Source organism: Spermophilus citellus, assembly GCF_964194105.1.
Source record: "Spermophilus citellus genome assembly, chromosome: 1".
NCBI classification, from domain to species: Eukaryota; Metazoa; Chordata; class Mammalia; order Rodentia; family Sciuridae; genus Spermophilus; species Spermophilus citellus.
Window position 1 is genome coordinate 223,768,912 of NC_138182.1, and position 27,596 is coordinate 223,796,507.

Here is a 27,596-nt window from a genome sequence, read left to right on the forward strand (position 1 = left end):
CATTATAATTTAAATACTCTATACCATTGTTTCATTTCTTCTTTAGCAACTTCAAATACAGGCATTATTGAATCTTCTTCACATAGATTTTGTTTCTATTAGCTTCTCCCTGATCTTTTTTTGCCTCTTTATTTTTATTTTGAAATGTTCTCTTTTTGTTTCTATTCCATATATGCCTTCACATATTCCAGCTATACATAATGTCCCTTCATTTCTGAGATTTTTCTTTTCTTCTTTCGGTTAGTTTTTTGAGATTGGCTTATTTCATTTAGCTTGAAATTCTCCAGTTCTATTCATTTACAAGCAGAGGCCATAATTTCATTCTTCTTTAAGGCTGAGTATTATTTCATTGTGTTTCTATACCACATTTTCTTTATCAATTCATCGGTTGAAAGACATCTAGGTTGGTTCCATAGTTTAGCTATTGTGAGTTGAACAGCTAGTAACATTGATGTGGCTGTGTCACTGTAGTTTGTTGATTTTAAGTTCTTTGGGTATAAACCAAGGAGTGGGATAGCTAGGTCAAATGATGGTTTCATTCCAAGAACCTGGGTTTTTAAGTTTCTGATTTACAGTGTTTTAAAATATTGGAGTTGCTGATTTAATTATACTTAATTCATGTTGAAATATCATGTAACAGTTTTCCTCTGCCTTGTGACTTTTTCCATAGTAGGAAAATATCTTCATTTGCCAAAAGTTTTGAATTCTCATTTTCTCTTTTTAAATATTCTGTGTAACTTGTATAGGTGCTGTATTCCTTTTGTTGCTGTTGTTCACGTTTACCTGTTTGTTTTTTTGTTCCTGAACCTGCAATAGTAGGTGATCTGTGGGGATTGGATTTGAATAATTGTAGTTATCCATTTTTTTAAGTTAAAAGCACCTTCTGTTGCTAACAGCAAAGTGCACTTTATGCAAAAGAGCAAGCAAGTGCTGCCTCTTTCTCTCCGGTCTGCCCTCTCATGATTTGATGATAAAAGCTGGGTTTCGAAGAACCCAGCATTTCAGCCACTTCCTGTTTTTTTACTGTCCATCTTCCAAAAGGCACTAGTTCTATCTTTCGTCTCTCAGAATTAGTGCCTGCCCAGGACTGGCACGCTCATCCTGCATACCCTCCAAGTCACTTTCCCCCGGAGCCAGTGCTTTGATCCTCAAGGCCTCAGACCTGGATCAGCATTCTGTCAGTTAGGGTGTGATCCTCTCCTGTGGATGCCCCTCATCAGACGTGATCGAACCCCTTCCCTTGTACCCTGCTAGCTTACTCACAGTCCTGGTCCGACTCTGCCCTGGGGTGGGAACCAGAACTGACTTTTCACGACTCATGTGGTTATTCTTCTTTTCCATCCAGGGTTCAAATGTGTCCCGTCTCCTCCTCCTGTGGTAGGCTTGCACTTTGGGTGGCTTTACTTTCTTTCCTTATCAAGATGGTTTTTTAGAAGAGATTTAAATTTCAATGGCCACCATGAGTCTATGGGAATATGAAAGTTCACCTTCTTAGGTTCTTACTCTAAACAGCACTAAACACTGTAAATAAAGCATTTTATGTATGAGTTAAAGATACCAAGTGACTCTCTGTTTATCTGTGTGTCTTTTTTAAGTTAAAAACAAACTTCAAAAAGGGAGGTATTATTTTTAAATCCCTACTTTGAATCCCTAGCCCATCATTTTGATACGGGGGCTTCACACCTGTGTTTACAGTATGTCTTGCTCTGAGGGTTCTTTCAGATGGTTGGTGGCTTTGCATTTTAGGAAGCTATAGATCCTGGCGTTTCATCCTGTGTTGGTCTGGTGTTTGCTGACAGAGAAGGAACCGACTGGGAATGGGCGTGGGGGAGGCAAGATGGGCAGGTCTGAGGATAGTCGACAGAAGATCCTTGCCCATTTTTTGGTTTTGTTTTGTGCGGCCCCTGAGCAGTAGAGTTAGACAAAGCAAATCTATCTTTTCCTACTTTCTTTGTGATCAGATTTTATTTTTAAATCCAAAAAAGATGTTGTTAATCTCTTTGGCACTGGCCTGAGTGAGAAAGCCCTCAGGGCTTTCGTGTCTGGGCTTCTCTTTAGTTTCCAATACTGTTGCCAGTTTTCATCTTCTTGTCGTTCTTCATTCTTCATGGGTATTAAAATGGAAATTGCAAGAAGGGTATAGTAGCCCCTCCGATTTTTCCTGATACCAACCCAAAAGTCCTACCAATGATTTTTAGCAATTAATAGGAAAAGACTATGTTAAGAATGTGATTTGATGATTTTTGATAATACTACTTTTCTTGAGAGACTGTCTCCTCCTGGATAAAAACGAATAACAATGAAAAAGCATCTCCCTATTCTGTATCAAATAAATTTAATTTACATACGGCCTCACCGAATTTAGTCAAAATTTTATAATTTCCATGCCTAAATTCTTTACTCATGGTAATGTTTGTGTGTTAAAGGGCTGTCCAAGGAGCATGGGAATTATACAAATCTAATATTACCCTACACAACAATGAAAAAAAATAAATCCTGCAAGGAATTTCACTAGTATATAGTGAATTAAAATGTGCCCTCTGATTGGATAGGGTTCAAATCTTGTCTCCTGCATTTATCATTTGTACAACTATGGGCAAGTTACTTAATGTCTGCCAACATTAATTTCCTGATGTGTAAAATTTAGCAACAGTAGTACTTATCTTATAAGCACTGATATGAGGATTTAGTGGAAGAATGTGTATAAAATACTTAGCAGAAGGCTTAGAATATAGTCATAAGAACTCAGTAGCTGGAAGTGAAGACACTAACCAAGATGGCGATGCTTACAGAGGATGCACAGGATGGAAATTACCCTGTGGATGTCACTTTCATGTTTTAATCAGTTTTTTTCTTTAATTTTCAGAAATTATTTCTATGGCTATTTCTTTTTCTAAAATTTTGATACTGTCTTCTAGGGTGTGTCCTTTATGACAGATGGTCAGCAGCTAGGGGTAAGAGAAGTACAGAATAGCATTTCATTTATTTATGGGAAGTGTTTTATTGCCCCACCCTTCAACAAATAGGAAAATGAAGGTCAAAAACTGGAAACTCTATAAATGCACAGTGCTCTGATCTCAGTGTCTGACACTGTAGACTTTTAGAAAATATTTATAGCACATTGGAAACTAGTCACTGATCAGTGTCTCCTTGTTCTTTTGTTGTTGTTGTTTTTTAATAAAACTGATCTAGAAAATGTGAAATTTGGAGTAAACAAACTGAATATTGAAATGTCACCACTGACCATTGTATGCCACTTAACAAGTCTTTATAAGAAGAGGGTAGATAAAAATGATCAACACTTTTGGAAATAGAGACATTTGCTATTATAATAGAAATATTTACTTATGGAGCCTTAAAAATAAGCTAAGTGAATTAAGAAACACTGGCATTCAAGTAGACACAGAGGTCATGTGTACATTTCACACAAGAGACAATTTTGCCTCCCTGTTAGGAGTGGGGATTTAGGCATTGGTCTACCTGAATTTTATCACCTGCTCAACCTTGTAACTCATTTGGCCACTCTGTGCCAAGATTGTGTTGATAATTAAATGAGATAATGCATGTGAAGTATTTAGAATATGGCATAATATATGCTCTATCAATGCTAGCTACTAATATTCAAAACTAAGGATAAAAAGAGCTCCGGTTTAGCACGTTTCATCTGTGCCCATTTCACTGACTTAGAGATAGGACTCTGTTCACATTGACTCATTAAATGGTCACTGTGAACAAAATGATTCTTTTTCTTTACACAGCTCTTTGTCTACTTCATTGCCATGGGCATTTGTATACCCTGGGGGTAGGAGGGAGCATGCATAGAGACGACCCTTGAACTGTTCCAGCCATTCCTGCCTGAAAGAAGCTCTGCTCTGTTGCTGTCAGTCTGGAGCCCAAACACTTGCTGTAGTGAAACCATCCGTATTGCCTCAGTTCACCCACAACAGGGCTTTTCTTGAAGTTATGTGATTATTGAAAAATCACTTCCCGTACATATCAGCAGTCATTATTCAGATTTAAGTTTCACAAATGGAATCAATAGCTTGTTGAAGATAATGTTGCTTATACAGCTAAACCATACCATCTGCCTAAAACAAAAAAAAAAAAATTAGGAAGATTCATAACAGATTGCACTATATCTTTCTTTTAATATGCAGTTCATAATAAGTAGGTTGCATGACTCAGTTATGTGGACACTGGTGTTTTTCTAATAAGAGGCTCCCACATGGTGGAGAAGACGCAGCATGTCTTGGAAATTAAAGTTACAGCTACCCCACTGTGTTTCATAAAGGGAATCTTGCCAGCAAGAAGAATGGAGAGGAGAATTAATGTTCCATTTATCTTCATATTATTCTTGTATTTGTGACTCAGGCTTTACTCTTGTGTCTGTGGTTGTATTCTTTTCGTGTCTGCAGAGTCAGGATCTATATTTTGCAATAAAAGGGGCTTTCTTGCCTCATTTAACTTTCATAACAATCCCGTCACATAAGTATTTTTATCCACATTTTGCTAATAAGAAAAATAAGGCTCAGCCCCGTGTAGTGGTGCACGCCTATAATTCCAGCTGCTCAGGAGATTGAGACAAGAGGATCGTATGTTTGAGGCCAGCCTCAGCAACTTAATGAGGCCCTAAGCAACTTAGTGAGACCCTGTCTCAAAATTAAAAATATAAATAAAAAGGGCTGGGAATGTGGCTCTGTGGTAAATTGCCCCTGGATCCCTAGTACCCCCCAAAAAAAGGAAATAAAAAGAAAAACATGGCCCATGTTTATTTTATTTACCTAGTAATTTGTCCTTTAACAGCTTTGCTCTCAAAGACAATGCTGTTCTAAATATGAGAAAGTGATACCTTCATGATTGGTTAAAAAAAGTTTACTTTTGGTACTTTGATTGTATGGAAATAAAATTTTGGGACAGTATAGTGTATAGTGTATATTAGAATCATAGTATATTATAGTATTTGTAGCATTACCCAAAAATGAATACATACATATATGATTATATGGAGAGACACAGACAGAAGGCAGAATATTATATTATAGTAATCATGAATCCTCTAACCATTTTACATGTTTGATAAGATCACTATTTATTTCATAGGACAGTAGTGATCACACAGTTGATATTACTGAAATCATGTTATGCACATATAACACATGCTTTTTTCTTCAACCCACTGATATATACACCCTTGAAAAAGAAATTATATCATATGCCAAAAATTTGTGTTCAAGGTAGTTAGACCACTTACCTATTTAGAGTATATTAAGGCACTGGTTGTAGGAAATTATCAACAGAATTCTTTTTTGTGTGTGGCAGTGCTAGGGTTTGGACCCAGGACCTGGTGCATGCTAGGCAAGCGCTCAACCACTAAATTATATGCCCAGCCCTTTTTATTTTGAGACAGGGGTCTCACTAAGTCACCCAGACTGGCCTCTAACTTGCAATCCTCCTGCCTCCACCTTCTAAGTAGCTGGGACTACCATCGTGTGTCACCAGGCTCAGCCTGATTATTACATTTTAAAAAATAGAATTGCAGCTTCTGATAGGCGGGGTCTGGGCCCCTATTTACTTCCTGATGATTCTGCCTAAGAAATTTTTTTTTTCCAGTGACTCATTAGTCAACTAGGATTATTCATAACCTTTGGGGTTAAAAAAGTTATTTAATTTAGTTTCCTTCCCTCTTCTAAATAATGGAAAAAAGAAATGAACGAATTATATCCATATAAACTCTCTCTAGAGTTATTGGAAACACATCCTTTATTTAACTGTGTCTACTATTCTGGAGCATTCCAGGGAACTCTGCTTTAAAGACAAATGGTTTCTTAGCAGTATAGAACCTGAAAATTTTGGATGCCTATCCACCCTACTTCATTCTTTCTTTCCTTTGAATCGAATGAATTTTATTTAGATTTTCTCTAGCCCAGAAAAATTTGTTTTTAATTGTTATCCTAAAAATGTGGCCCACAAGTTATACTTGGTTAAGTCTAATCAATAGCTTTGCCCCCTTCCCAAATCTTACAGAACGTAATAAAGTTTTCATTCTAATTTCCCTTCCTTGATATTATAATCCAGAATTTTAATCTCTTCACTTGTTTTTAAGCTTACAAATTAGACATCATCATCATCTTCTTCATTCTGTTTACATTTTTTGTTTGTTTGTTTTTTGCATTTACCATTTTCTTTGAATATTATCCCGACTCCCATTCTGGGATCAAACCCTAGTTCCTGGCATTTGGGATGGGTTGACAGTCTCCAGGATATATATGGAGCTAGTGAAGTGACTCAGGAAGCAAATGAGAAGAGGGGGTCCTGGGAGAGGTGCTTACCCTCAAGCCCCATCCAATCCTGCAGTGCTATCCCTGAGTAGTAAAATAAGAACTGGAGGCACCAGTCCGTGAGTATAGTCCCTGAGGACTAGAGGCATCCCTAAGTATTGTTCCTTCCACTCTCTCAAGTTACTGTGCTTTATGGAGTAGAGAGGAGCAACAAGATATTATAGGACCTTAAAGTTAAATATGCTGAATTTAAGGGACTGTCATTTATTCTGAGATTGTGTCCTTCCTATTTTTTTTTTTTTTAACTATTGAAATTACCTTTATTTTAGAGAACACCGATGATGGGAGTTGAAGTTTTTTAGTTTGGCTGTAATTAATTAGTTAAATTTGGTTTTAACATTTCCTTACTTGTCAAACACAAAATTACAAATCGCAACCTAAGGTTTTTGAAATTTGACTAGTCTTTGAAATCCCAAATGACTACTGAAAACGCCTAGCTGTGAATTTGGGGTATGGACGTATGGACTTTAGACCACCTGGAAACACATTTTCTCGATTCTTTCAAAAGACTTGTTGATTACTCACATTATGCACAAGTTCCATGGTCCATTGTATTTTGCAACCTTTAGTACTTGGTTTAGAGTATCAGATTATCAAGTAGTCCTCAGCATTCTCTTGATAATTAAAATTGTGCTCAACAGTTTCTATGAGGCTAAGTCCATTCTAGCAAAATGACCTTGCTCAGAGATATGAAAGATTGTGTTCTATATGTATAATAAGAATTGTGATGCATTCCCCTGTCATGTATTTAAAAAATAAAAGCAACTTTAAAAAATGACCTTGCTACTTCGTGCATTTCTCACTGTATCTGGTGGTGTTTATTCTCCCAGTTCTTAAAAGAATACTGCTTTGAGACCCAATATTCTTCCAGTGACGTCCTGTGTACCTTCCTCATTAGAATAAGGACAGGATTGGACTAAGTTGTCTCCATTGTCTTTCTCAGCACTAATATAGATTGTGACTGAAGTTGTATATAGACTCTTTTTTAAAAGTCTTAAGGAGGTCTATTTCATATATGTTTGTGTTAAATCTATGACCCACTTTGGTATGGGAGAAGTTAAGATTTGTGGTGTACACCAATCTATGAGACATACTGCATCTGTAATATGGTGGGTGCCATCATTTGAGCAGGTGCTCTTTCTTCCCTTCCTTGTAAGTGACCCGTATGAAGTTACCACAGAATGACTGGACTTCTCTTTTCTCAGGTGTAAAGAATGGTTATGTTTAAATACAGCCACAGTGTTTATTGCAAAAGGTCACAGGACTCATTTATTTTTATATCATCATATGCTTGACACTGAATTTTTGTGTGAAGTGCTCAGTGATTGTTATAATGTAGACAAATGATGACATACACCAGCCCCATGGTCTTTGGAGACTTTAAATTCATGACAAAATTATTAACTGGCAGGTTTGTTATTTTCTGCAAGTACAAATACAGGAAGTATTAAAATAACCCATGCCCATTTGAGAGAGGAAATTAACATTTCCTAAAAAAATTCTTTTCTAGTGAAGGACACCCATCCCCCAGAGTGGAGCTCCTGCATAACATCGACCCGAAGTTTGTAGACTTTTCTCCATGTGAGTACCCAGTTAATTGCTACTGTATTCAATCTCTTCCGCTCAAAAGGTGGTTTTATTACCTACCGTCTCCAGCCTAGTTTTCTCTTTGTCTAGCTGAGTTGCTGTGAAGGTAAACAGTTCCTCATGACACATGGTCCCCTAATCCCATGGTGGCTTTGACACCACAGAGGGCAGGATGTTGCCAGAGGAGAACCAGGAAATGAATTAAGAAAGGCGAATTTTATGCTTGGCTCTGCCATTACTGGCTGTGTGACCTTTAAGCCACTTCACTCTCCATGTCACAGCTTCCCCCATCTACAAATGGAAAAGCCAGAGATCTCTGAAGCTCCTTCTCACTGCAGATGTCTTGTTCTTGCCTGAGAGTTCCAGAGTCTTCTTCCAGAAAATACACCATCAAAGAAGCCACCGTGGGGTCCCAGGGTGATGTGAGCCACCGCACTGTTTGCTTGATCACGTTGGCCAGGTGCTGCCCACCCCTGCTGAATATCACAGGTGTGATTTTCCCAGCCGTCCTGGAAGTAATTCATCTGGAATCTGTCTGCTGCCTAAATTAATCTTTAAGGAGCCTTATTAATCTTTCAGGGAAAGGGACATTTAGTGCCTTCAGATGGCAACAGATTGTAATGGTCCTGTATAAATACCATGCTAGTGGCCCTAATGTCCCTCGTATAGATACTTTGTTCAGGAAAGCTTTAATAATTAGGCCCTTTGCCCAGATTCATTGTGAGGCTCATCTTGAGATTTTCAGAAAGCAGCACCCTCACATTCCCTGTGTTCATGTGGGTGCTCACACCCCCCCTGTCTAGAAACACTGCCGTCCTTAGTTCAGCTCTCCTTATTTCTTTGTGCTCTCCGATCTGTGCAACAAGTTGCCACAAGATTGTGCTGTCCATAGATTTCTGCTCAGAGTTGCCCCACGGCAATTCTAAATGTGTCATAGGGCACTCGGGGCCCAGCTCGCCTTCCAGCCGCACTCTGGGCTCTCCTTGTCTTGTTCTTGTTGAGCTTGACACTGTCTGCCATTCCCAAGCATGCACACTGTCATATTTCTGTCTTGAATATGCTTTTTCCAGCTTGAAACATCTTTTCTTGCCTCTCTGCAGTTTCTCAAAACCCAGTCCAATGTCCATCTCTGAGTTCTTCTCAGAAGCCCCGTAAGAAACAGTTGTTCCTTCTTCTCTGCATCCCATTGTATGTGCCTCTAAAAAGCAACTGCACATTTTGCGCACTTCTCACTAAGCTGAGAGCTCCTAGAAGTCAGGGTCTGTAACTTTCTTATCTTTTTATCCTCATCAGTTAACAAAATCCCCAGTACTTGGTAAGCACTCAGTACCGAATCCTTGATAACTGATTGGACAATTGGAGGAGAGTTGGGATCAGTAAAGACCAAAGTGGACACTTTAAATCTGGAAAGGAAAGGCCCTGAGACAGGCAAGAAGTTTTCTTTCTTTCTTTCCCCTCCCTCCCTCCCTCCTTCCCTTCTTCCCTTCCTTCCTTCCTTTTTTCCACTGGAGAGGGAATGCTAAATGCTAAATGCCAATGCTAAACAACACTCTACTCTAAGCTATAGCTACATCCCAAGAAATTTCTATTTCTGTTGGAGTAAAGTTATATTGCCGGGACAGACAAGAGTGTGGTTGGAGCTCTGTGGATGGTAAGAACAGTCTAGATTTGTGCTGTCCAGGATCGTAGCCAGTAGCCATATATGGAAATTAAGCACTTGCAATGTGGGCAATTATGGATTGAGATGGGGTATAACCATAAATACACATCAGATTTTGAAGACTTAATATACATATATTTTACTAGATATATATTACTTGTAGTATGCTTAGATACTTAATATATATTATTGAAATGACAATGATTTGGCTATATTAGGTTAAACATATTATTAACATAATGTTCATCTGTTTCTTTTCTTTTTTTTTGGCCTAGCAGTAAATATTGTAATTTATCTATTTCTTTTTCCTTTTTTAAATGTGGCAAATAGAAAATTCAAATTACATATGTGACTTGCAGTATATTTCTATTGGTCTAAAAGGATTGTTGTTTTTATCCCCACATTTTTTATTGGTTCATCATAGTTATAAATAATGATGGGGATTTTTGTTGCATATTTATACATGCACACACTATAACAACATAATGTGGTCAGTATTACTCCCCAGCACTCCCCCACCTACCCTCCACCCCTTGGTTCCTTTCCTCTACTGATGTCCTTCTGGTTTTCATGACATCCCCTCCCCCACCTCTTTTTTCCTTTTCCCTCTCTAGCTTTCACATATAAGAGAACACATATGATCCTTGACCTTCTGAGTGTGACTTATTTTGCTTAACATACTGATCTCAAGCTTCAGCCACTTTCCTGCAAATGACATAATTTCATTTTTCTTTATGACAGAATAAAACTCCTTTGTATATAAGTGACACATTTTCTTTACCTGTTCATCCATTGATGGATACCTAGGTTGGTTGGTAGTTTGGCTATTGTGAATTATGCTGCTAGGAATATGGGTATACATGTATCCTTATAGTTTGACTTGAATTCTTTAGGTTAAATACCAAGGAGTGGTTTAACTGGGTCATATGGTGGTTCCATGCCTCGTCTTCTGAGGAACCTCCATACTGATTTCCATACGGGTCGTACTAATTTACAGTTCCACCAACAGTGTAAAAGTGTTCCTTTTTCTCCACTTCCTCTCCAGCATTTATTATTATTTGTATTTTGATGACAACCATTCTGACTGGTGTGAGATCAAATCTTAGTGTAGTTTTTTTTTTGGGGGGGGGGAAATCTATGAATTAGTCTTTATTTTTATTTTTTTTATTGATTATTTAAAGCATTACATAGCTCATGATATATCATCTTTCATACATTTGACTCAAATTGTGTTTTGAACTCCCATTTTCACCCCAAATACAGATTGCAGAATCACATCTGTTACATATTCACATTTTTACATAATGCCATATTAGTGACTGTTGTATTCTGCTACCTTTCCTATCCCCTACTATCGCCCCTTCCCTTCCCTCCCCTCCCATCTTCCCTCTCTACCTCTCCCTCTCTACCTCCCCTGCTTTCCCTTCTCTCTCCGTTTCTCTCCCCCCATTCGTCTTTGTTTACTGTAGTCTTTTCCTCATGCTCTTCCTACCTGTTCTGTTCTTAGTTGTTCTCTTTATATCAAAGCAGACATTTGGCATTTGTTTTTTAGGGCTTGGCTAGCTTCGCTTAGCATAATCTGCTCTAATGCCATCCATTTCCCTGCAAATTCTATGATTTTGTCATTTCTTAGTGTTGCATAATACTCCATTGTGTATAGATGCCACATTTTTTTATCCATTCATCTTTTGAGGGGCATCTAGATTGGTTCCACAGTCTAGCTATTGTGAATTGTGCCGCTATAATCATTGATGCAGCCGCATCCCTATAGAGCGCTTTTTTAAGGTCCTCAGGGAATAGTCCGAGAAGTGCGATAGCTGGGTCAAATGGTGGATCCATTCCCAGCTTTCCCAGGAATCTCCATACTGCTTTCCAAATTGGCCTCACCATTTTGCAGCCCCACCAGCAGTGTACAAGTGTACCCTTTTCGCCACATCCTCGCCAACACTTATTGTTGTTTGACTTCATAATGGCTGCCAATCTTACTGGAGTGAGATGGTATCTTAGGGTGGTTTTGATTTGCATTTCTCTGATTGCTAGAGATGGTGAGCATTTTTTCATGTACTTGTTGATTGATTGTATGTCCTCCTCTGAGAAGTGTCTGTTCAGGTCCTTGGCCCATTTGTTAATTGGGTTATTTGTTATCTTATTGTTTAATTTTTTGAGTTCTTTGTATATTCTGGATATTAGGGCTCTATTGGAGGTGTGGGGGGTAAAAATTTGTTCCCAGGATGTAGGCTCTCTATTTACCTCTTTTATTGTTTCTCTTGCTGAGAAAAAAACTTTTTAGTTTAAGTAAGTCCCATTTGTTTATTCTTGTTGTTAACTCTTGGGCTATGGGTGTCCTATTAAGGAATTTGGAGCCCAACCCCACAATATGTAGATCGTAGCCAACTTTTTCTTCTATCAGACGCAGTGTCTCTGATTTGATATCTAGCTCCCTGATCCATTTTGAGTTAATTTTTGTGGATGGCGAGAGAAAGGGATTCAATTTCATTTTGTTGCATATGGATTTCCAATTTTCCCAGCACCATTTGTTGAAGATGCTATCCTTCCTCCATTGCATGCTTTTAGCCCCTTTATCAAATATAAGAAAGTTGTAATTTTGTGGATTGGTTTCTGTGTCCTCTATTCTGTACCATTGTTCCACCCGCCTGTTTTGGTACCAGTACCATGCTGTTTTTGTTACTATTGCTTTGTAGTACAGTTTGACCTCTGGTATCGCTATACCTCCATATTCACACTTCCTGCTTAGAATTGCTTTTGCTATTCTGGGTCTTTTGTTTTTCCATATGAATTTCATGATTGCTTTGTCTATTTCTACAAGAAATGCCGTTGGGATTTTGATTGGCATCGCATTAAACCTGTAGAGAACTTTGGGTAATATCGCCATTTTGATGATGTTAGTTCTGCCTATCCATGAACAGGGTACATTTTTCCATCTTCTGAGATCTTCTTCTATCTCTCTCTTTAGGGTTCTGTAGTTTTCATTGTATAAATCTTTCACCTCTTTTGTTAGGTTGATTCCCAAGTATCTTATTTTCTTTGAGGATATTGTGAATGGAGTGGTTTTCCTTATTTCCATTTCAGAGGTTTTGTTGCTGATATACAGGAATGCCTTTGATTTATGCGTGTTGATTTTATAACCTGCCACTTTGCTGAATTCATTTATTAACTCTAGCAGCTTCTTTGTAGACTCTTTTGGGTCTGTTAAGTATATTATCATGTCATCCGCAAATAGCGATAGTTTAATTTCTTCTTTTCCTATTTTTATGCCTTTAATTTCTTTTCTCTGTCTAATTGCTCTGGCTAGTACTTGGAGAACTAAATTGAATAGAAGTGGTGATAGAGGGCATCCCTGTCTTGTTCCAGATTTTAGAGGGAATGCCTTCAGTTTTTCTCCGTTTAGGATGATGCTAGCCTGAGGTTTAGCATATATAGCTTTTACAATGTTGAGGTAAGTTCCTGTTATCCCTAGTTTTTCTAGTGTTTTGAACATAAAGGGATGCTGTACTTTGTCAAATGCTTTTTCTGCATCCATCGAGATGATCATGTGGTTCTTGTCTTTAAGGCTCTTGATGTGGTGAATAGCATTTATTGATTTCCATATATTGAACCATCCTTGCATCCCAGGAATGAATCCTACTTAATCATGGTGCACAAGTTTTCTGATATGTTTTTGTATTCGATTCGCCAGAATTTTATTGAGAATTTTTGCATCCAAGTTCATTAGAGATATTGGTCTGTAGTTTTCTTTCTTTGAAGTATCTCTGTCTGGTTTTGGGATCATAGTGATGTTGGCCTCATAGAATGAATTTGGAAGAGCTCCTTCTTTTTCTATTTCTTGAAATAGCTTGAAAAGTATTGGTATTAATTCTTCTTTGAAGGTTTTGTAGAACTCCGCTGTATACCCATCCGGTCCTGGGCTTTTCTTGTTTGGTAGTCTTTTGATGGCTTCTTCTATTTCTTCTTTTGTTATTGGTCTGTTTAAATTGTGTGTGTCTTCCTGTCTCAATCTGGGCAAATCATATGCCTTAAGAAATTTATCGATATCTTCATTATCTTCTATTTTATTGGAATATAGGGTTTCAAAATACTTTCTAATTATCTTCTGTATTTCTGTAGCGTCTGTTGTGATATTGCCTTTTTCATCCCATTTGTTAGTAATTTGAGTTCTCTCTCTTCTTCTTTTCGTTAGCATGGCTAAAGGCTTGTCTATCTTATTTATTTTTTCAAAGAACCAACTTTTAGTTTTATCAATTTTTTCAATGGTTTCTTTTGTTTCAATTTCGCTGATTTCTGCTCTAATTTTAATTATTTCTTGTCTTCTACTACATTTGCTGTTGTTTTGCTCTTCCTTTTCTAGGTTTTTGAGGTGTAGTGTGAGTTCATTTATTTGTTGGTTTTTTCTTTTTTTGAGGTAAGAACTCCAAGAAATGAATTTCCCTCTTAAAACTGCTTTCATTGTGTCCCATAGATTCCAGTATGTTGTGTCTGTGTTATCATTTGATTCTAAGAAGTTTTTCATCTCCTCCTTTATGTCTTCTATAACCCATTGATCATTCAATAACATATTGTTCATTTTCCATGTGATGTAGGATTTTTCCTTCCTTCTTTTATCATTGATTTCCAATTTCATTCCATTATGATCAGATATGGTGCATGGTATTATCTCCACGCCTTTATATTTACTAAGGGTTGCCTTATGGCATAATATATGGTCTGTCTTTGAGTAGGATCCATGTGCTGCTGAGAAGAACGTGTATCCACTTGATGATGGTTGATATATTCTGTATATGTCGGTTAAGTCTAGGTTATTGATTGTGCTGTTGAGTTCTATAGTTTCTTTATTCAGCTTTTGTCTAGAGGATCTGTCTAATGGCGAGAGCGGTGTGTTGAAGTCACCCATAATTATTGTGTTATGGTCTATTTGACTCTTGAACTTGAGGAGAGTTTGTTTTATGAACGTTGCAGCTCCATTGTTTGGTGCATACAAATTGATGATTGTTATGTCTTGTTGGTGGATGGTTCCTTTTAACAGTATATAGTGACCTTCTTTATCCTTCTTGATTAACTTAGGTTTGAAGTTGATTTTATTCAATATGAGTATGGCCACTCCTGCTTGCTTCCGAGGGCCATGTGAGTGGTATGATTTTTCCCAACCTTTTACCTTCAGCCTGTGTATGTCTTTTCCTATCATATGAGTCTTCTGAAGGCAGCATATTGTTGGATTTGTTTTTTTGATCCAGGTTACTAGCCTATGTCTCTTGATTGGTGAGTTTAGGCCATTAACATTTAAGGTTACAATTGAGATATGATTTGTACTTCCAGTCATGCTTATTTATTTATTTATTTTAGTTTGGCTAGTTTTGCATTTTGGTTATTTTCCTCCCCCTTTACTGAGATACCTCCTGCTGTTAGTTTTGGGCACTATTTTTCAATTCCTCTTCTTGTAGTGTTTTGTTCAAAATGCTTTGCAGAGCTGGTTTTCTTGCTGCAAATTCTTTTAGTTTTTGTTTATCGTGAAAGATTTGAATTTCATTGTCAAATTTGAAGCTCAATTTTGCTGGATATAGTATTCTTGGTTGGAATCCATTATTTTTCAGCGTTTGAAATACATTATTGCAGGATCTTCTCGCTTTCAAAGTTTGTGATGAGAAATCGGTCGTTAACCTAATTGGTTTACCCTTGAATGTAATCTGCCTCTTTTCTCTCGTAGCTTTTAATATTCTCTCCTTGTTCTGTACATTGGCTATCTTCATAATTATATGTCTTGGAGTTGGTCTATTATGGTTTTGAATGTTTGGGGTCCTGTAGGCTTCCAGGATTTGGCAATCCATTCCATCTTTCATTTCTGGGAAGTTTTCTAGAATTATTTCATTTAATATGCTGTCCATTCCTTTGGTTTGAAACTCTGTGCCTTCTTCTATCCCTATGACTCTCAGATTTGGTTTTTTTATGACATCCCATATCTCTTGAATAGATTGCTCGTGGGATTTAAGCATCTTTTCTGTGTTGACTATATTCTTTTCAAGTTGATAAACTTTGTCTTCATTATCTGGTGTTCTTACTTCTACTTGATCAAGTCTATTTGTAATATTCTCGTTTGAGTTTTTAATTTGGTTTATATTTTCCTGCAATTCTAGGATTATTGTTTGATTTTTTTTTAAGATCTCTATCTCCTGGTAGAGCTCATTCTTTGCCATTTGAATTTGTTTGTTTAATCCATTTTCAAAATATACTTTTATTTCTTGGACTTGCTGTCTCATGTCTTCTCTAATATTCCTTTCCATTCGAGTTAGGTATGCCTTGAGTTCTTTCCCTATCCCTGTTTCTGATGTTTCTATGTCCTCCTATAGAATTGAGTTGTCTTGCATTGTTTGTAATCCTTTTTTCCCTTGTTTTTTCATGTTGTCCACGTTACTTTCCAGCTCTTTTTGATTGTCGTGTTTCTGCTCTCTTCTATAGATTTGTTTTGTTTCTGTATTACTCTGATGTCTCTCCTTTGTGTTGTTAAACTATGCCTGCTAACGTGGATTCCGCTGGGAAGGAATTCCGACGTCCGAGCTCCAGTGACGACACTACTCTGCTATGACGGGCCCCAGTCTCCTTGCCGGGGTGCCCTAATGGGGGAGTGTGACTGAACTGTCTCTGTTTGGTTTCAGCTCCCGGTCGCGGCAGGCGGGCAGTCTCCAGCCACCCAGTATCACAGGCTGCGGGCAGGTGATCAGTCGCCAGCGGGTGGGCGTTCTCCTACCGCCCAGTTACGCGGGCAGTGGGTGAACTGTCGCCGGCGGGCCTGCAGTTTACAGCTGCCCAGTCGCGAGGGCCTTGCCTCTAGTCTCCTGGTTTCTCCTGCTAGTCTTGGTTTCTCCTGTTTTGTTGTTGCAATCTGTCGGAGTGTGGCGGTGGATACTTCAGCTCTCCAAGATGGTGGCCGCTGGTTGCCTTAGTGGAGTGTCCCTTGTGGGGGATGGGACTGTACCGCTTCCTTCCCCGTCTGCAATCCCGAACTCAGCCCCGGGGGTCAGTGTGGGCTTGGCTGGTGGGATACCACCGTGTCGCAGCCACTTATCTCCCTGCTTACTAGTTAATCCCTTCTCTGCGTCGCCACGCCTTCTGTAGCCGCGGGGCAGGCCGCGCGAATCAGACAGCCTGGATCTCCGGGGTCACACCGTTGGCTTTTGGGATCCCCGGCACTCTATGGTTTTGATTTTTTCTGCTTGCCCCTCCCCCAGCGCTGGCTAGACAAGTTTTGTTTTGGCTGCTAATGGGGGGGGGGGTTGAAGGTCAGGTGCCTCTAGTTCTCCTTTCTTAGTGTAGTTTTGATTTGCATTTCCCTAATTGCTGATGATGTTGAACGTTTTTTCCTATATTTGTTGGCCATTTGCGTTTCTTTAGGAAGTGTCTGTTTAATTCATTTGCCCATGCATTAATTGGGTAATTTGCTTTTTGGTGTATAGTTTTTTTGAGTTCTTTATATATCTATCTGTTGATCTTATGTCAGAAGTTTAGCTAGCAAAGATTCTCTCATTCTATAGGTTCTCTCTTCACATTCCTGATTGTTTCCTGTGCAGAAACTTTTTAATTTGATGCCATCCCATTTACTAACTCTTGGCACTATTTCCTGAGTTTTATGGGTCCTATTGAGAAAGTCGCTGCCTATGCCTATGTGTTGGAGTATTGACCCTACATTTTCTTCTAGGAGTTGCATAGTTTACAGTTTAATACTAGGTCTTTGATTAGAAGGAGAGTTCTTGGAGCTTGATCATCTGTGTAAGACGATCACAGACCTATGATTAGTTACTGTGCGGCCTCATCAATGAGTCTTAAACTTTCTGTGCCCCTCACACGTAAGACATAAAATACATTCCAGACACATCAAAAAGTCAGCTAGAGGAGAATAGTGGGAAGGCAGGAATGGTTTCTAAAACTTCTGAGTAACTTAATGCACCCAGTATGACTTAGGTCCAGGGGATGTGCAGAATGTGCTGCTCACATTATAAAGGCTATAAATGCTCTTCACTTGCTAAGTTCCACCTCCAGATAGAAAGCCATGAGTCTCCACACTCACTGGGCTGTGTTTTGGTTTGACATTAGAAGTGGCAGCTTGAGAGCTGTCTTCCTGTGTGGCCGCCGGCACTGCTTGTAGCAGGGTCCTTAGTGTAGCCTGCTGTAATTTTTGCTGTCTTCCCTCTGGTACTTCTAGAAAAATATTAGCACAGGCAAAAGTGTAAAAGTTAGTAAGGGCATGGAAATCAGAATGGAGACTGTCTTAAGCTTGCCACCCATGGGCTACAAAGATGTTCACTTTTCTTGGACTCAGTTTCCTACGTGTTACTTGGTGGCCTTGCTCAGCCCATGATTGTTGCTGTAATTCAGGGATGCTTCCTGACCTTCTGCTTCATCTACCATCTCCGAAGCCATCTTCATATTGAACTTCCTCACCACCTTGGGACCCCTGTTTTGGTTCTTGCACATAATGGGGGACATTGTCAGGTCCTTGCTTCAACATAGAACCACACTCCCTGTTGGTTCATGCAAACAGGGTGTCCTTTGTAGTCAGTGCCTTTGGAAGCAAAGTTGTAGCCTCTTCCTCATACAGAGCCACACTTTGGGCCTTCTCTGCTGTGCTTTTATATTTACTTCAGTCTATTGTGATGCAGAAGTAGAAATGATAAGAGAGTTATCCTTGGGGACTGATGCTCTTAGGATGATGCTATAAACCAGCTTCCTTTGTGGAAGGGAGTATTGAATCCAACCATAAGAAAATATGCACTTATAGGACAGCCAAGTCTAGAAATTGGATTCATAAACTATGTTCTATGAATATGTTCTGGAAGCTTTTGTGGAGTTGAATCAGAAAGCAGCCAGTCTCAGGTATAAATTAATGTCTGAGTTTAATGTCTGGATTAATGTCTGAGCCAGTGTCATCAAAGAAACACTTATGTGGTTTCTCTCCCCAGCACTTTCCAGATTGATTGTGCAAATGTATCAGAGGGTGGTGTTTCACCTCCACTTGCCCGAGCCCCACTTTATCAGTTTTGTCTTCTGTGAAGATTGAATTCAACAAACTCTAAGGTCCCTTCCAGGTTCAATGCTCTGTGGGTCTCTATATAAATAGGACCTCAAAAGAGCAAATATGTTCACTCAGTCTCTCTCCTTTGCCACCTGGCTAGAAAGGATGTACTCATTAATAAGTAGCGATGTTGCCAAAGGTGTAGTCATAAATAGGAGAATACAAGAGGAAATGTTAGAAACATAGCACTAGAATAATTTGAATTATTTCATGATTTCATTTTTATTACATCCTTCCCACCTTTCTGATCCCTGTTCTCAAACATCACACCATTGATCCACTTTACCATCTCTTCTCTCCCTTTTTTTTGTTTTCCTTTTTGTTTTGGTACTTGGGATCAAACCCAGGGATACTTTACCACAGAGCTACAGGCCTAGTTCTTTTTATATTAGTTTTAATGTTGAGACAGTGTCTTGCTAAGTTGCTTAGGGCCTCACTAAGTTGCTGAGGCTGGCCTTGAACTTGAGATCCTTCTGTCTCAACCTTCTGAGTAGCTGGGATTACAGGTATGCGCCACCACACCTGGATTTCACTCTCCCTTTAATGGATCTTCTTGAAGATTATGGACCAATGTCTCCTCTAGTCTATGGTCATATGAATAGGCATTGGATGTTCCCAGGGAAGCCTGCTTCTACCTGGCAACAGCTTTATTCAGAAGCTGGCCTCTTAGATTTCAGCAGCTACTCCACCTTACCTGTCTTATTTAGAGTATAGGGCACATCCAGGGCCCTTTTTGCTGGGGGAGTTAGGATTCTTTTTCATGGTCACATGCCCTTGGTAGGTTGTGACTTGGGTAAAAATACTCAAAGGCTGGATCCGAAGATTGGTGTCAATGTACAAACACATATTCAACAGAAATCACAGGATCTTTCATGGACCAGGACATTCACAATCCTGCAATACAGCACAAATCTAAAAGATGCATAGATCACATTAGGATGACTGCCATCGGGGAGAAGGGAAGAGGTGTTGATGTTGATGACTTATGGTTTGGATCTTTAATATCTTCTGAAAAAGCTCATGTTTTGAAAGCATGATCTCCAGTGGTACAGAAAGGCTTATGGGGGGTAGGGGTGGGGGGCTTTTAAGAAATCTTACAAGCTGTAACCTCATCAGTGGTTTGAATCATTTGATGGATTAATAATTTGAACGGTAATTATAGGCAGATGGGGCATGGCTGGAGGAAGTAGGCTACTAGGGGTGTGCACCTAGGTAGGGATTAGATCTTATCCCTGGCTCCTTGCTGTTTCCTCTCTCCCTCTCCTTCTCCCTCTCCTCCTCTCCCTCCTCCTCCCTACTTCCCCTCCCTCTTGGCTGCCATGAGCTTGGCCACTGTGCCCTTGTGTCATCAGGTTCTGTCTCACCTCAGGCACAGAGCCATGGAGTTGGACTTCAGAAACTATAAGCCCAAAATAAATTTTTCTTCTTCAAGTTGTTTTTGTCAGGTATTTTGGTCACTGCAACAAAAAGATAACACAATGACAGTGTGAAGAAATTGGAACTCAATTAAAACAAATTTTTAAAAAATAAAATAAATAAAAAAGAGAAATACAAGCCGATCCCTTACTTAATACAAAAAAGAAAAAGAAATTGGAACTCATATGCACTGCTGATAGAAATGTAAAATGTAATAGCCACTATAGAAAACAGTACCATAGTTCCTCAAAAAGTTATAAATAGAATTATAATAGGATGAAGCAATTTTACTTCTGGGTATATAGTCAAAAGAATTGAGAGCAGGAGCTTGAACAAATATTTTTACACCTATGCTCACAGTGGCATCTTTTATGAGAGCCCAAAGGTAGAAGCCACCCAAATGTCCTTTGGAAATGAATGGATGGGGCAGGGATATAGCTCATTGGTGGAGTGCTCGCCTAGCATGGCCCTGGGTTCAGTCACTCACTCCATGAAAGAAAAGGAAAGGAGGGAGGGAGGGAAGGAGAAAAAGAATAGATGATTAAAATGTGGCAAACTATACTGGAATATTATTCTGCTTTAAAAAGGAAGGAAATCTTGATACATGCTACAACATGGATGGACCTTAAGGGCAGCATGCTAAGTGACATAAGCCAGTCCCCAAAGGACAGATACTATGCAATTCCACTAATGTGAGATACCTGGAGTAGTCAGATTCATGGTGGTTACCAGCGGCTGAGGGGAGAGGGAATGGGGAATTGTTTTTTCATGGGTACAGAGTTTTAGTTTTACAAGATGAAAAGAATTCTAGAGATGGATGGTGGTGATGGCAGCACACCATTGCGAATGCATTGAATGCCACTGAATTGTATCCCTAAAAATAGTTAAAATGGTAAATTTTGTTATTTATGTTTTGCCACAAAGTAAAACATTTAAAACAAGAAGGGTAGGGTCTGAGGCTTTGCACTACTGTCCTGTGACCAGTGAGGAACACGGAGACCAGCATCATAGTAAATTCTCAGTTATTACTTGTTTATGAGTGGTGAACAGGCTCACTGGTAGAAGCTACTGTTTTATTATCTCATAGTGTTTCTGGAATCTCAAAGTGCCTGCAGATGGCAGTTTGCCCTTTCCTCTCAAACCCTGATCCTACATCCTATATTTTGGGCCTAAAAATAAAAATAAACCTTGAAGACCCAAGTCACTTTGTCATTTGTAATTAACATGATCATACACAGATGTTTGAAAATATTCATTTATTTTTACATGCCTACCCTTACCATCCCCTGCATTGAAAAGAAACAGAAAGGTGGTGTGGGATTTTTTTTCTGCCTATTTCATTGCCCCTAGAGCTCCTTGAGAGGCTAATAGTGATTTAGAAAGCCACTGCCTCTGGCCTCTGTCGGGCTCAACTTGACTTCCCTCTGTGTCTGGACACTGCTCCTTCTGGTGGCTCCTCTATCTTCAGTTCTATTCCTGCTTGCTTAGAAAGGTCCTTTCTGTTGTTTCACTGTCCCCTGGCCCTCTCAGAGCCTCGCATCTGGCTCTGCTTTTATCCCCTGCCAGCCCCATAGCCAGTGTCAGGTGTGTGGGCTGTAATTGCTTTCCTGTGTCCTTTGAGGGAGATTTTTGTTGATCTTTGTAACTTTGTTCTCAGGTAACCTTGAAAGTATTTTAGTTTTGGTTCAAACAGTATTTTTTCTATTCCCTTCCAAGAAAAATCTTCCAAATTACATTTTCTTCTGTGGATTAGTCCGTTTTCTATGGCTCTAACAAAATACCTGAGGCTGGATACTTTATAAAGAGAAGACATTTATTTTGCTCACAGTTCTGGAAGTGAAAATTGCAATACCAGGTTCTCCCATCTGCTCAGCATCTGGTAAGGACCCAGTGGTGGATGGCATCATAGTGAGACTGCATGTGGAAAAGATCATGTGGCAAGATGGGAAACTGAGAGGGGGTGATGATGGGGGGGGGGCTCACTCTTAATAATGACTCCTATTGAGGAAACTAATTCAGGGTTCCAGGAAAACTACAGCTCCTTCTTAGTTCAGTGCCCTCATTGATCTAACCAACTCCCAACGAGGCCCTACCTCTTAATGGTCCCACCACTTCAACAACACCACAGTGAGGACAAGGCCTCGAACACATGAACCCTTTTAATACCTTGTATCTTTAAAATATTTCTTTCTAATAGGCTGACCTAGAATCGGTGTCTTTCTCCAGCAGGACAGTGTGGGAAGTAGAGTAACCATCGAGGGTCCTGGGGATGGGGCGGCACCCTTCAAGCTGACTTGTGGGAAAGCCTGGGAATGCCTAAAATGTGGGGAGCAGCTCTGACCCCAGAGGCTTGCATTCAGCTCCACCTGGGTCCCTGGGTGCTCCAGTGGCAAATGCCATGCTTCCCCGGTGCCCAGCCAGGATGGCTCAGGCCAGGAGGAGAATCACTTCAAAGGCATCTGTTTGCCTTAGAGCAGATATATACCACCTACCTCAGGTACCAGGCTGGTCTTCGAGGTTTGGAGGTAATGATTCAGCCCCATCCGAGGCCACAACTCACCTTGGAAGTCAGAAGAGGTGATGAAAAGAATTCTAGAGATGGATGGCGGAGGCCTGTGCTCACCAGATCGCTTTCACAATCCAGTTGTGTAAATGTGTGTCCGTACTTAACACATGTAAGACACTCCAGTTCTGCTGGGAGAAGCTTGATTACTCATGAAGGGTGCTGACGGAGTTAGCACTTTCCACACCACCAGTGGCTCAGTCTTCAAAGGGATTCTGTGCAGCTTTGTTACTACCTCATCGAAAGGCCTCCTCTTGTTAAAGGTTGTAATGAGGGGTTATTTCTGCTCGTGATTACAGGGTGAAAGAGCAGGCTCCCTCCCCGTCCTCTCTCACGTTTTCTGTGGTACATTTGCCAAATCTGCTGGAGAGCTGAGACTCATCCAGGTTCAAATGCTTGGAGCTGCTCCCTGTTTCCTCCTCAGAAAAACATTCAATTCCATTTCCCAGCATTGGGCTGCTTTCTCTGAGACGGTTTATCCCTAAATGCTAATAGTCCTGATGTGCCAGGTGCTGTTGTATGTTCCACAGATCAATGAAGGTTTAGTTTGTTAATTGCCACTGCTGCTACCCTCCCTGCCTGAGGGCTGTCCAGGTTCCCAGCTGCAGAATCCCAGCCTGCCTCCTACAACCTTGGTCATTCAGCCAAAACCACCCCTTCACTTACCCTGCTCTTCCTCCTTCACTTACCCTGCTCTTCCTCCTTCACTTACCCTCCTCTTCCTCCTTCACTTACCCTCCTCTTCCTTTGTTTGTTTGTCCTTTCTTTAGAGCCCATGGGATACCACTGCCCAGGAAGTCTTCCCTAATCTTTCCAAACTTCAGTCCCCTGAGTTTCTCTGGAGCCTCCAGGGACACTGGGCTCCTGCTACCTCACCCTGCAGTTATCCAGATTCATGTGTTTCAGAGCTGTGAGCTCCAAGGGGGCCAGACTTCATCCAGCTCTCTCAGGGCCTTTTGTAGAGGAGAATCATACCTACTGAAAAAAAATGCATGCTAACAAGTGAATAATTATTAATTCATCTGAAGTTATTGACTCATGAGAATAGAATAAGCCTAGCAAGAGAAATGATAGTATTATATATTATTTTCAAGTCACTTTCACTTCTTTCTGGAGCATATTTGGGAAGTAACAACTCAGAGGCAACTTTCTTTCAGCCTGAAATTAGATATTGACAGAACACAAAGAGGTGGGATGGTCAAGGTCACCAGCTATGCATTGCCCCTTGCTCATAGCACAGAATACCAGAGGCAGGCACTTGGGCAGGCAGCTCATCCACCCTTCCTCCAACTCAGATGGAGAAACTGAGGGCTCTTCAGGTCCAGACCTATCACATTTGTCCAATTCTACTGATTCTAGAGGTCTCTGATTTATATCCTATACTTGTTTGTTGAGAGGATGGCACCAGACCTTAGTGAGAATTATCTCAATGGGGCTTGCTTTGTTTAAATGAGACTGGAAAAAGGGGTCTAGTAGTAACATCAGCCTTGCTGGTTTCAGATATCATCTGACTTTGTGGATGGTGACAGCTTCTGTTTATAAAGCTGGTCCCAGGAATCCTGCCTGTGCCTTGCACTGATTATGTTGGAGGTAGAGGGGAGCAGTGGTTGGGGACTAGCAATGTCACCTCATGCAACATACAGAATTTGAGGGTATAAAAAAACTGGATTAGAATACCAGCTTCGGCTTATTTCTTGAGACCCTGTGGATAAATTCTTCTAGTCATCTGTTTCATTTTCTATAGATTGGAGACAATTATAAGGAGTTTCTGTAAATATGTCCATCTTTCACAAACAGTAATTACATTCTAGCTATTGGGACTGGGGAGGGCCAGGGAGGCTGAACTTCTTACTTTATGTATTTCTCAGTTTTAAATTTTTGGCAATGAGCACAGATGACTTCCATAATCAGAAATAAAGCCATCAAGATGCAGTTTTGAAAGCCACACCCAAAGACCCTGGTTAGAACATGCTGCCTGCAAAGCTGCTGCTCTTGCACCACCCTCTGCCCCCTCTGCTGGGTCAAAGGCCACAAAAGTGTGTGACAGGCTTCTCAGACCTCAGACCCTGATTTCTCAATTGAGATTCTTTCTCCTTATCAAACAGGAGCTCGTTTTACAGCCTGTCATGATGTTAGCAAAATTTGGCTTCTCTGACTGCCAATATTTGTCTTCTGAGCCTGTCAGATTTTCCTCGCTGTGGGTCACTACCTGCCCTCAATCACAGAGCCCAAACACAGATAACTTTTCTCCTTTTTAATTTTCAGAGACTTCCAGGCCGCCTCTTCAGCTTTAGGGAACACTAACACTTAATTGGAACTGTGGCCTTTTGACGAAGAGGGCAGTCCCCCAGCCTCGTAGCCTTCACACAGCCGTTTCAGGAACACACATCAAACCTTCACTGTTAACACTCCACACTGGCCGCCTGCCTGTCAACCCAAGAAAATAAATAAACGGAACCAAACCCACAGCACTTTAAAAACACTAATTGATCCTCACCACAGGCCTTGGCTACACAGAAATGGCAAATCCCACTGTCCCAATTTTATGTTTGGAGAAATCAGGATAAGCAGGGCAGATAACAAGCCGACCTAAAGCGCTTGGGGGCTGGCCCTGCCTCTGGGAGTTAGGCCATTTAACCAAGGGCCAGTGGCCTTGGCAAATCCTCTTCTGTATAACACCATGTGGTTACTTGTTCACAACCCCACTACATTAATCCATTTTCTGTTGCTATTACAAAATTCCTAGGACTAAGTAATTAGTACACAAAGGAGGTTTATTAGCTCACAGTTTTGGAGGTTCGAGAGCATGGCATCGATATCGACTCAGCTATGGTGAGAGCCTCCTTGGCTGTGTCACGTAGTAGATGGCATCATGGCCTATGTACATATGAAAGAGAGAGACCCCAGGTGAGTCAGGGAGCCATCAAGTGGAGAGGGGCTTGACTTGCTCTTTTTTTTTTTTTTTTTTTTTGAGAGAGGGAGAGAGAGAGAGAGAGAGAGAGAGAGAGAGAGAGAGAGAATTTTTTTAATATTCATTTTTTAGTTATCGGCGGACACAACATCTTTGTTTGTATGTGGTGCTGAGGATCGAACCCGGGCCGCACGTATGTATGCCAGGCAGGCATGCTACTGCTTGAGCCACATCCCCAGCCCTGGCTTGCTCTTTTATAATAGTCTCAGGGGAATTTACTGCGATTCCACAAGGAAGTCTATCAATTCCTTCTGAGAGCGGTGCCCTCAGTGACCTAACACTTTGCATTATACCCCACCTCTTAATGGTTCTACCACCCCCAACATCACCTCATTGAAGACCAAGCATTCAGCACACGAACTCCTGAGGGACACACTCAGACTGCAGCCACACCACAGCACCCATTTACACATTAGCTTTATGTCCCCAGGGTATGATGATGCCAAACCCTGTCATTTCCAACTAACCTCTTATTTATTTGCTTACTTTTCTTTAATCCTGGTCAAGCCTAGAAATTTCAGCCATGGCTTCTAATTTGTAGCCTGTTACTTCTAGTGATTAGAAGGTCTATTCTGATTTTGGTACTCAATATGCAGACAGACTGACTTCCCAATAGTCCTTTCAGATTCAGCACATTGGTATTCCACCTTCTATACTGGAGCCTGCCTTGTACCCAGGTCTGTTAAAGATTTGGGTGGTCCAGATTCCCTTCTTTCTCTCCAATCTAGACCACTCAAGTTCTCTGATCCTGCAATCTGTAAGGATATACACTTTTCTCAAAAGACTCAACTATAATATTCTGGAAAAATGTAAAACCTCTTAAAATTTTATGGGATGTATCCAGTGGAATTAAAATGTAGTAGGTCTACTATCTAAATATTATCTGGTCAGATTCTTTTATTGAGGGGATTACTGGGAATCAAACCCAAGGCCTCATGTTTGCTAAGCACACACACTCTACCACTGAGCTATACCCCCAGGTCAGATTTCTTACATATAAAGGCTGAAATACATCTTTTGGGGTTTGTAAATCCATAAGAAAATTATTTGTGAACAATGATAATTTGTGTTTTCCTTTTCATTCCTATGCCTTTTATCTCATTGTCGTCATCTCATTATACATTCCGATTGAGTATTGAGAAAAAGTGGTGACGTCTGATATTCTTACCTCCATTCCAGTCTCAAAGAACTTTCAAAGTTTTACCATTAAGTATAATGTTCACTGTAGATCTTTAAATAATCTTTTTTTAAAAGAAATATTTTTTTAGTTGTAGAAGGAGACAATAACTATTTTTATTTGTTTATTTTAATGTGGTGCTGAGGATTGAACCTGGTGCCTCACGTGTGCAAGGCAAGCGCTCTACCACTAAGCTACAACCCCAGCCCTCTTTAAATACTCTTTATCAGAGTAATGCAACCCCCTCCTCTTCCTAGTTTATGGGATTTCAAAAACCATGAATAAGTTTGTGATTTTTTCAAATTTCTTTTTTTGCTTGAATTATATGATCCTTTGGTTTTCTCCTTTGATTTGTTAGTTTTGTGATATCAAACTCACATTTTGGAAATATTTTCAATTTGTACATTTGTGAATTTGGTTTATTAAGATTTTATCTAGCATTTTTATATTCATGTTTACATATAAGAACAGCTGGGAATTATGATTTCTTACACTTTCTTTGTCAGTTTGGGTCAAGGTTATACTAGTTTCATAAAATAACTTGAAGGGTGTTCTCTCTGTATGTCTCTTGTGAATGTGGAGTTACTTGTCTCTGAATGTTGATTGAAAGAAAGCATAAAATCTTCTGGCCTTGATGTTTTTCTTTGTGGTAAAAATCTAAATTATTGGTTCAATGACTTTTTTTTGTTCTAGTTTTATATTTTTTTCTTTCTTTTTAAATTTATTTTTTGAATACATGACAATAGTGGAGTGCATTACATTCATAATCAATTACTTTTAATTATAGAATTATTAAGGTATTCTA

General features: G+C 39.8%; 1 protein-coding gene across 1 annotated transcript in view; it reads left to right on the forward strand.

Annotated features, from left to right (window-relative positions):
* ARSB (arylsulfatase B) overlaps positions 1-27,596 on the forward strand; it is a 190,579-nt gene that overhangs the window by 107,034 nt on the left and 55,949 nt on the right. Inside the window, exon 6 of the mRNA XM_081311289.1 lies at positions 7,849-7,919. Within this exon, the coding sequence (XP_081167415.1) occupies positions 7,849-7,919 (71 nt within the window). The remainder of the gene's footprint in view (positions 1-7,848; positions 7,920-27,596) is intronic.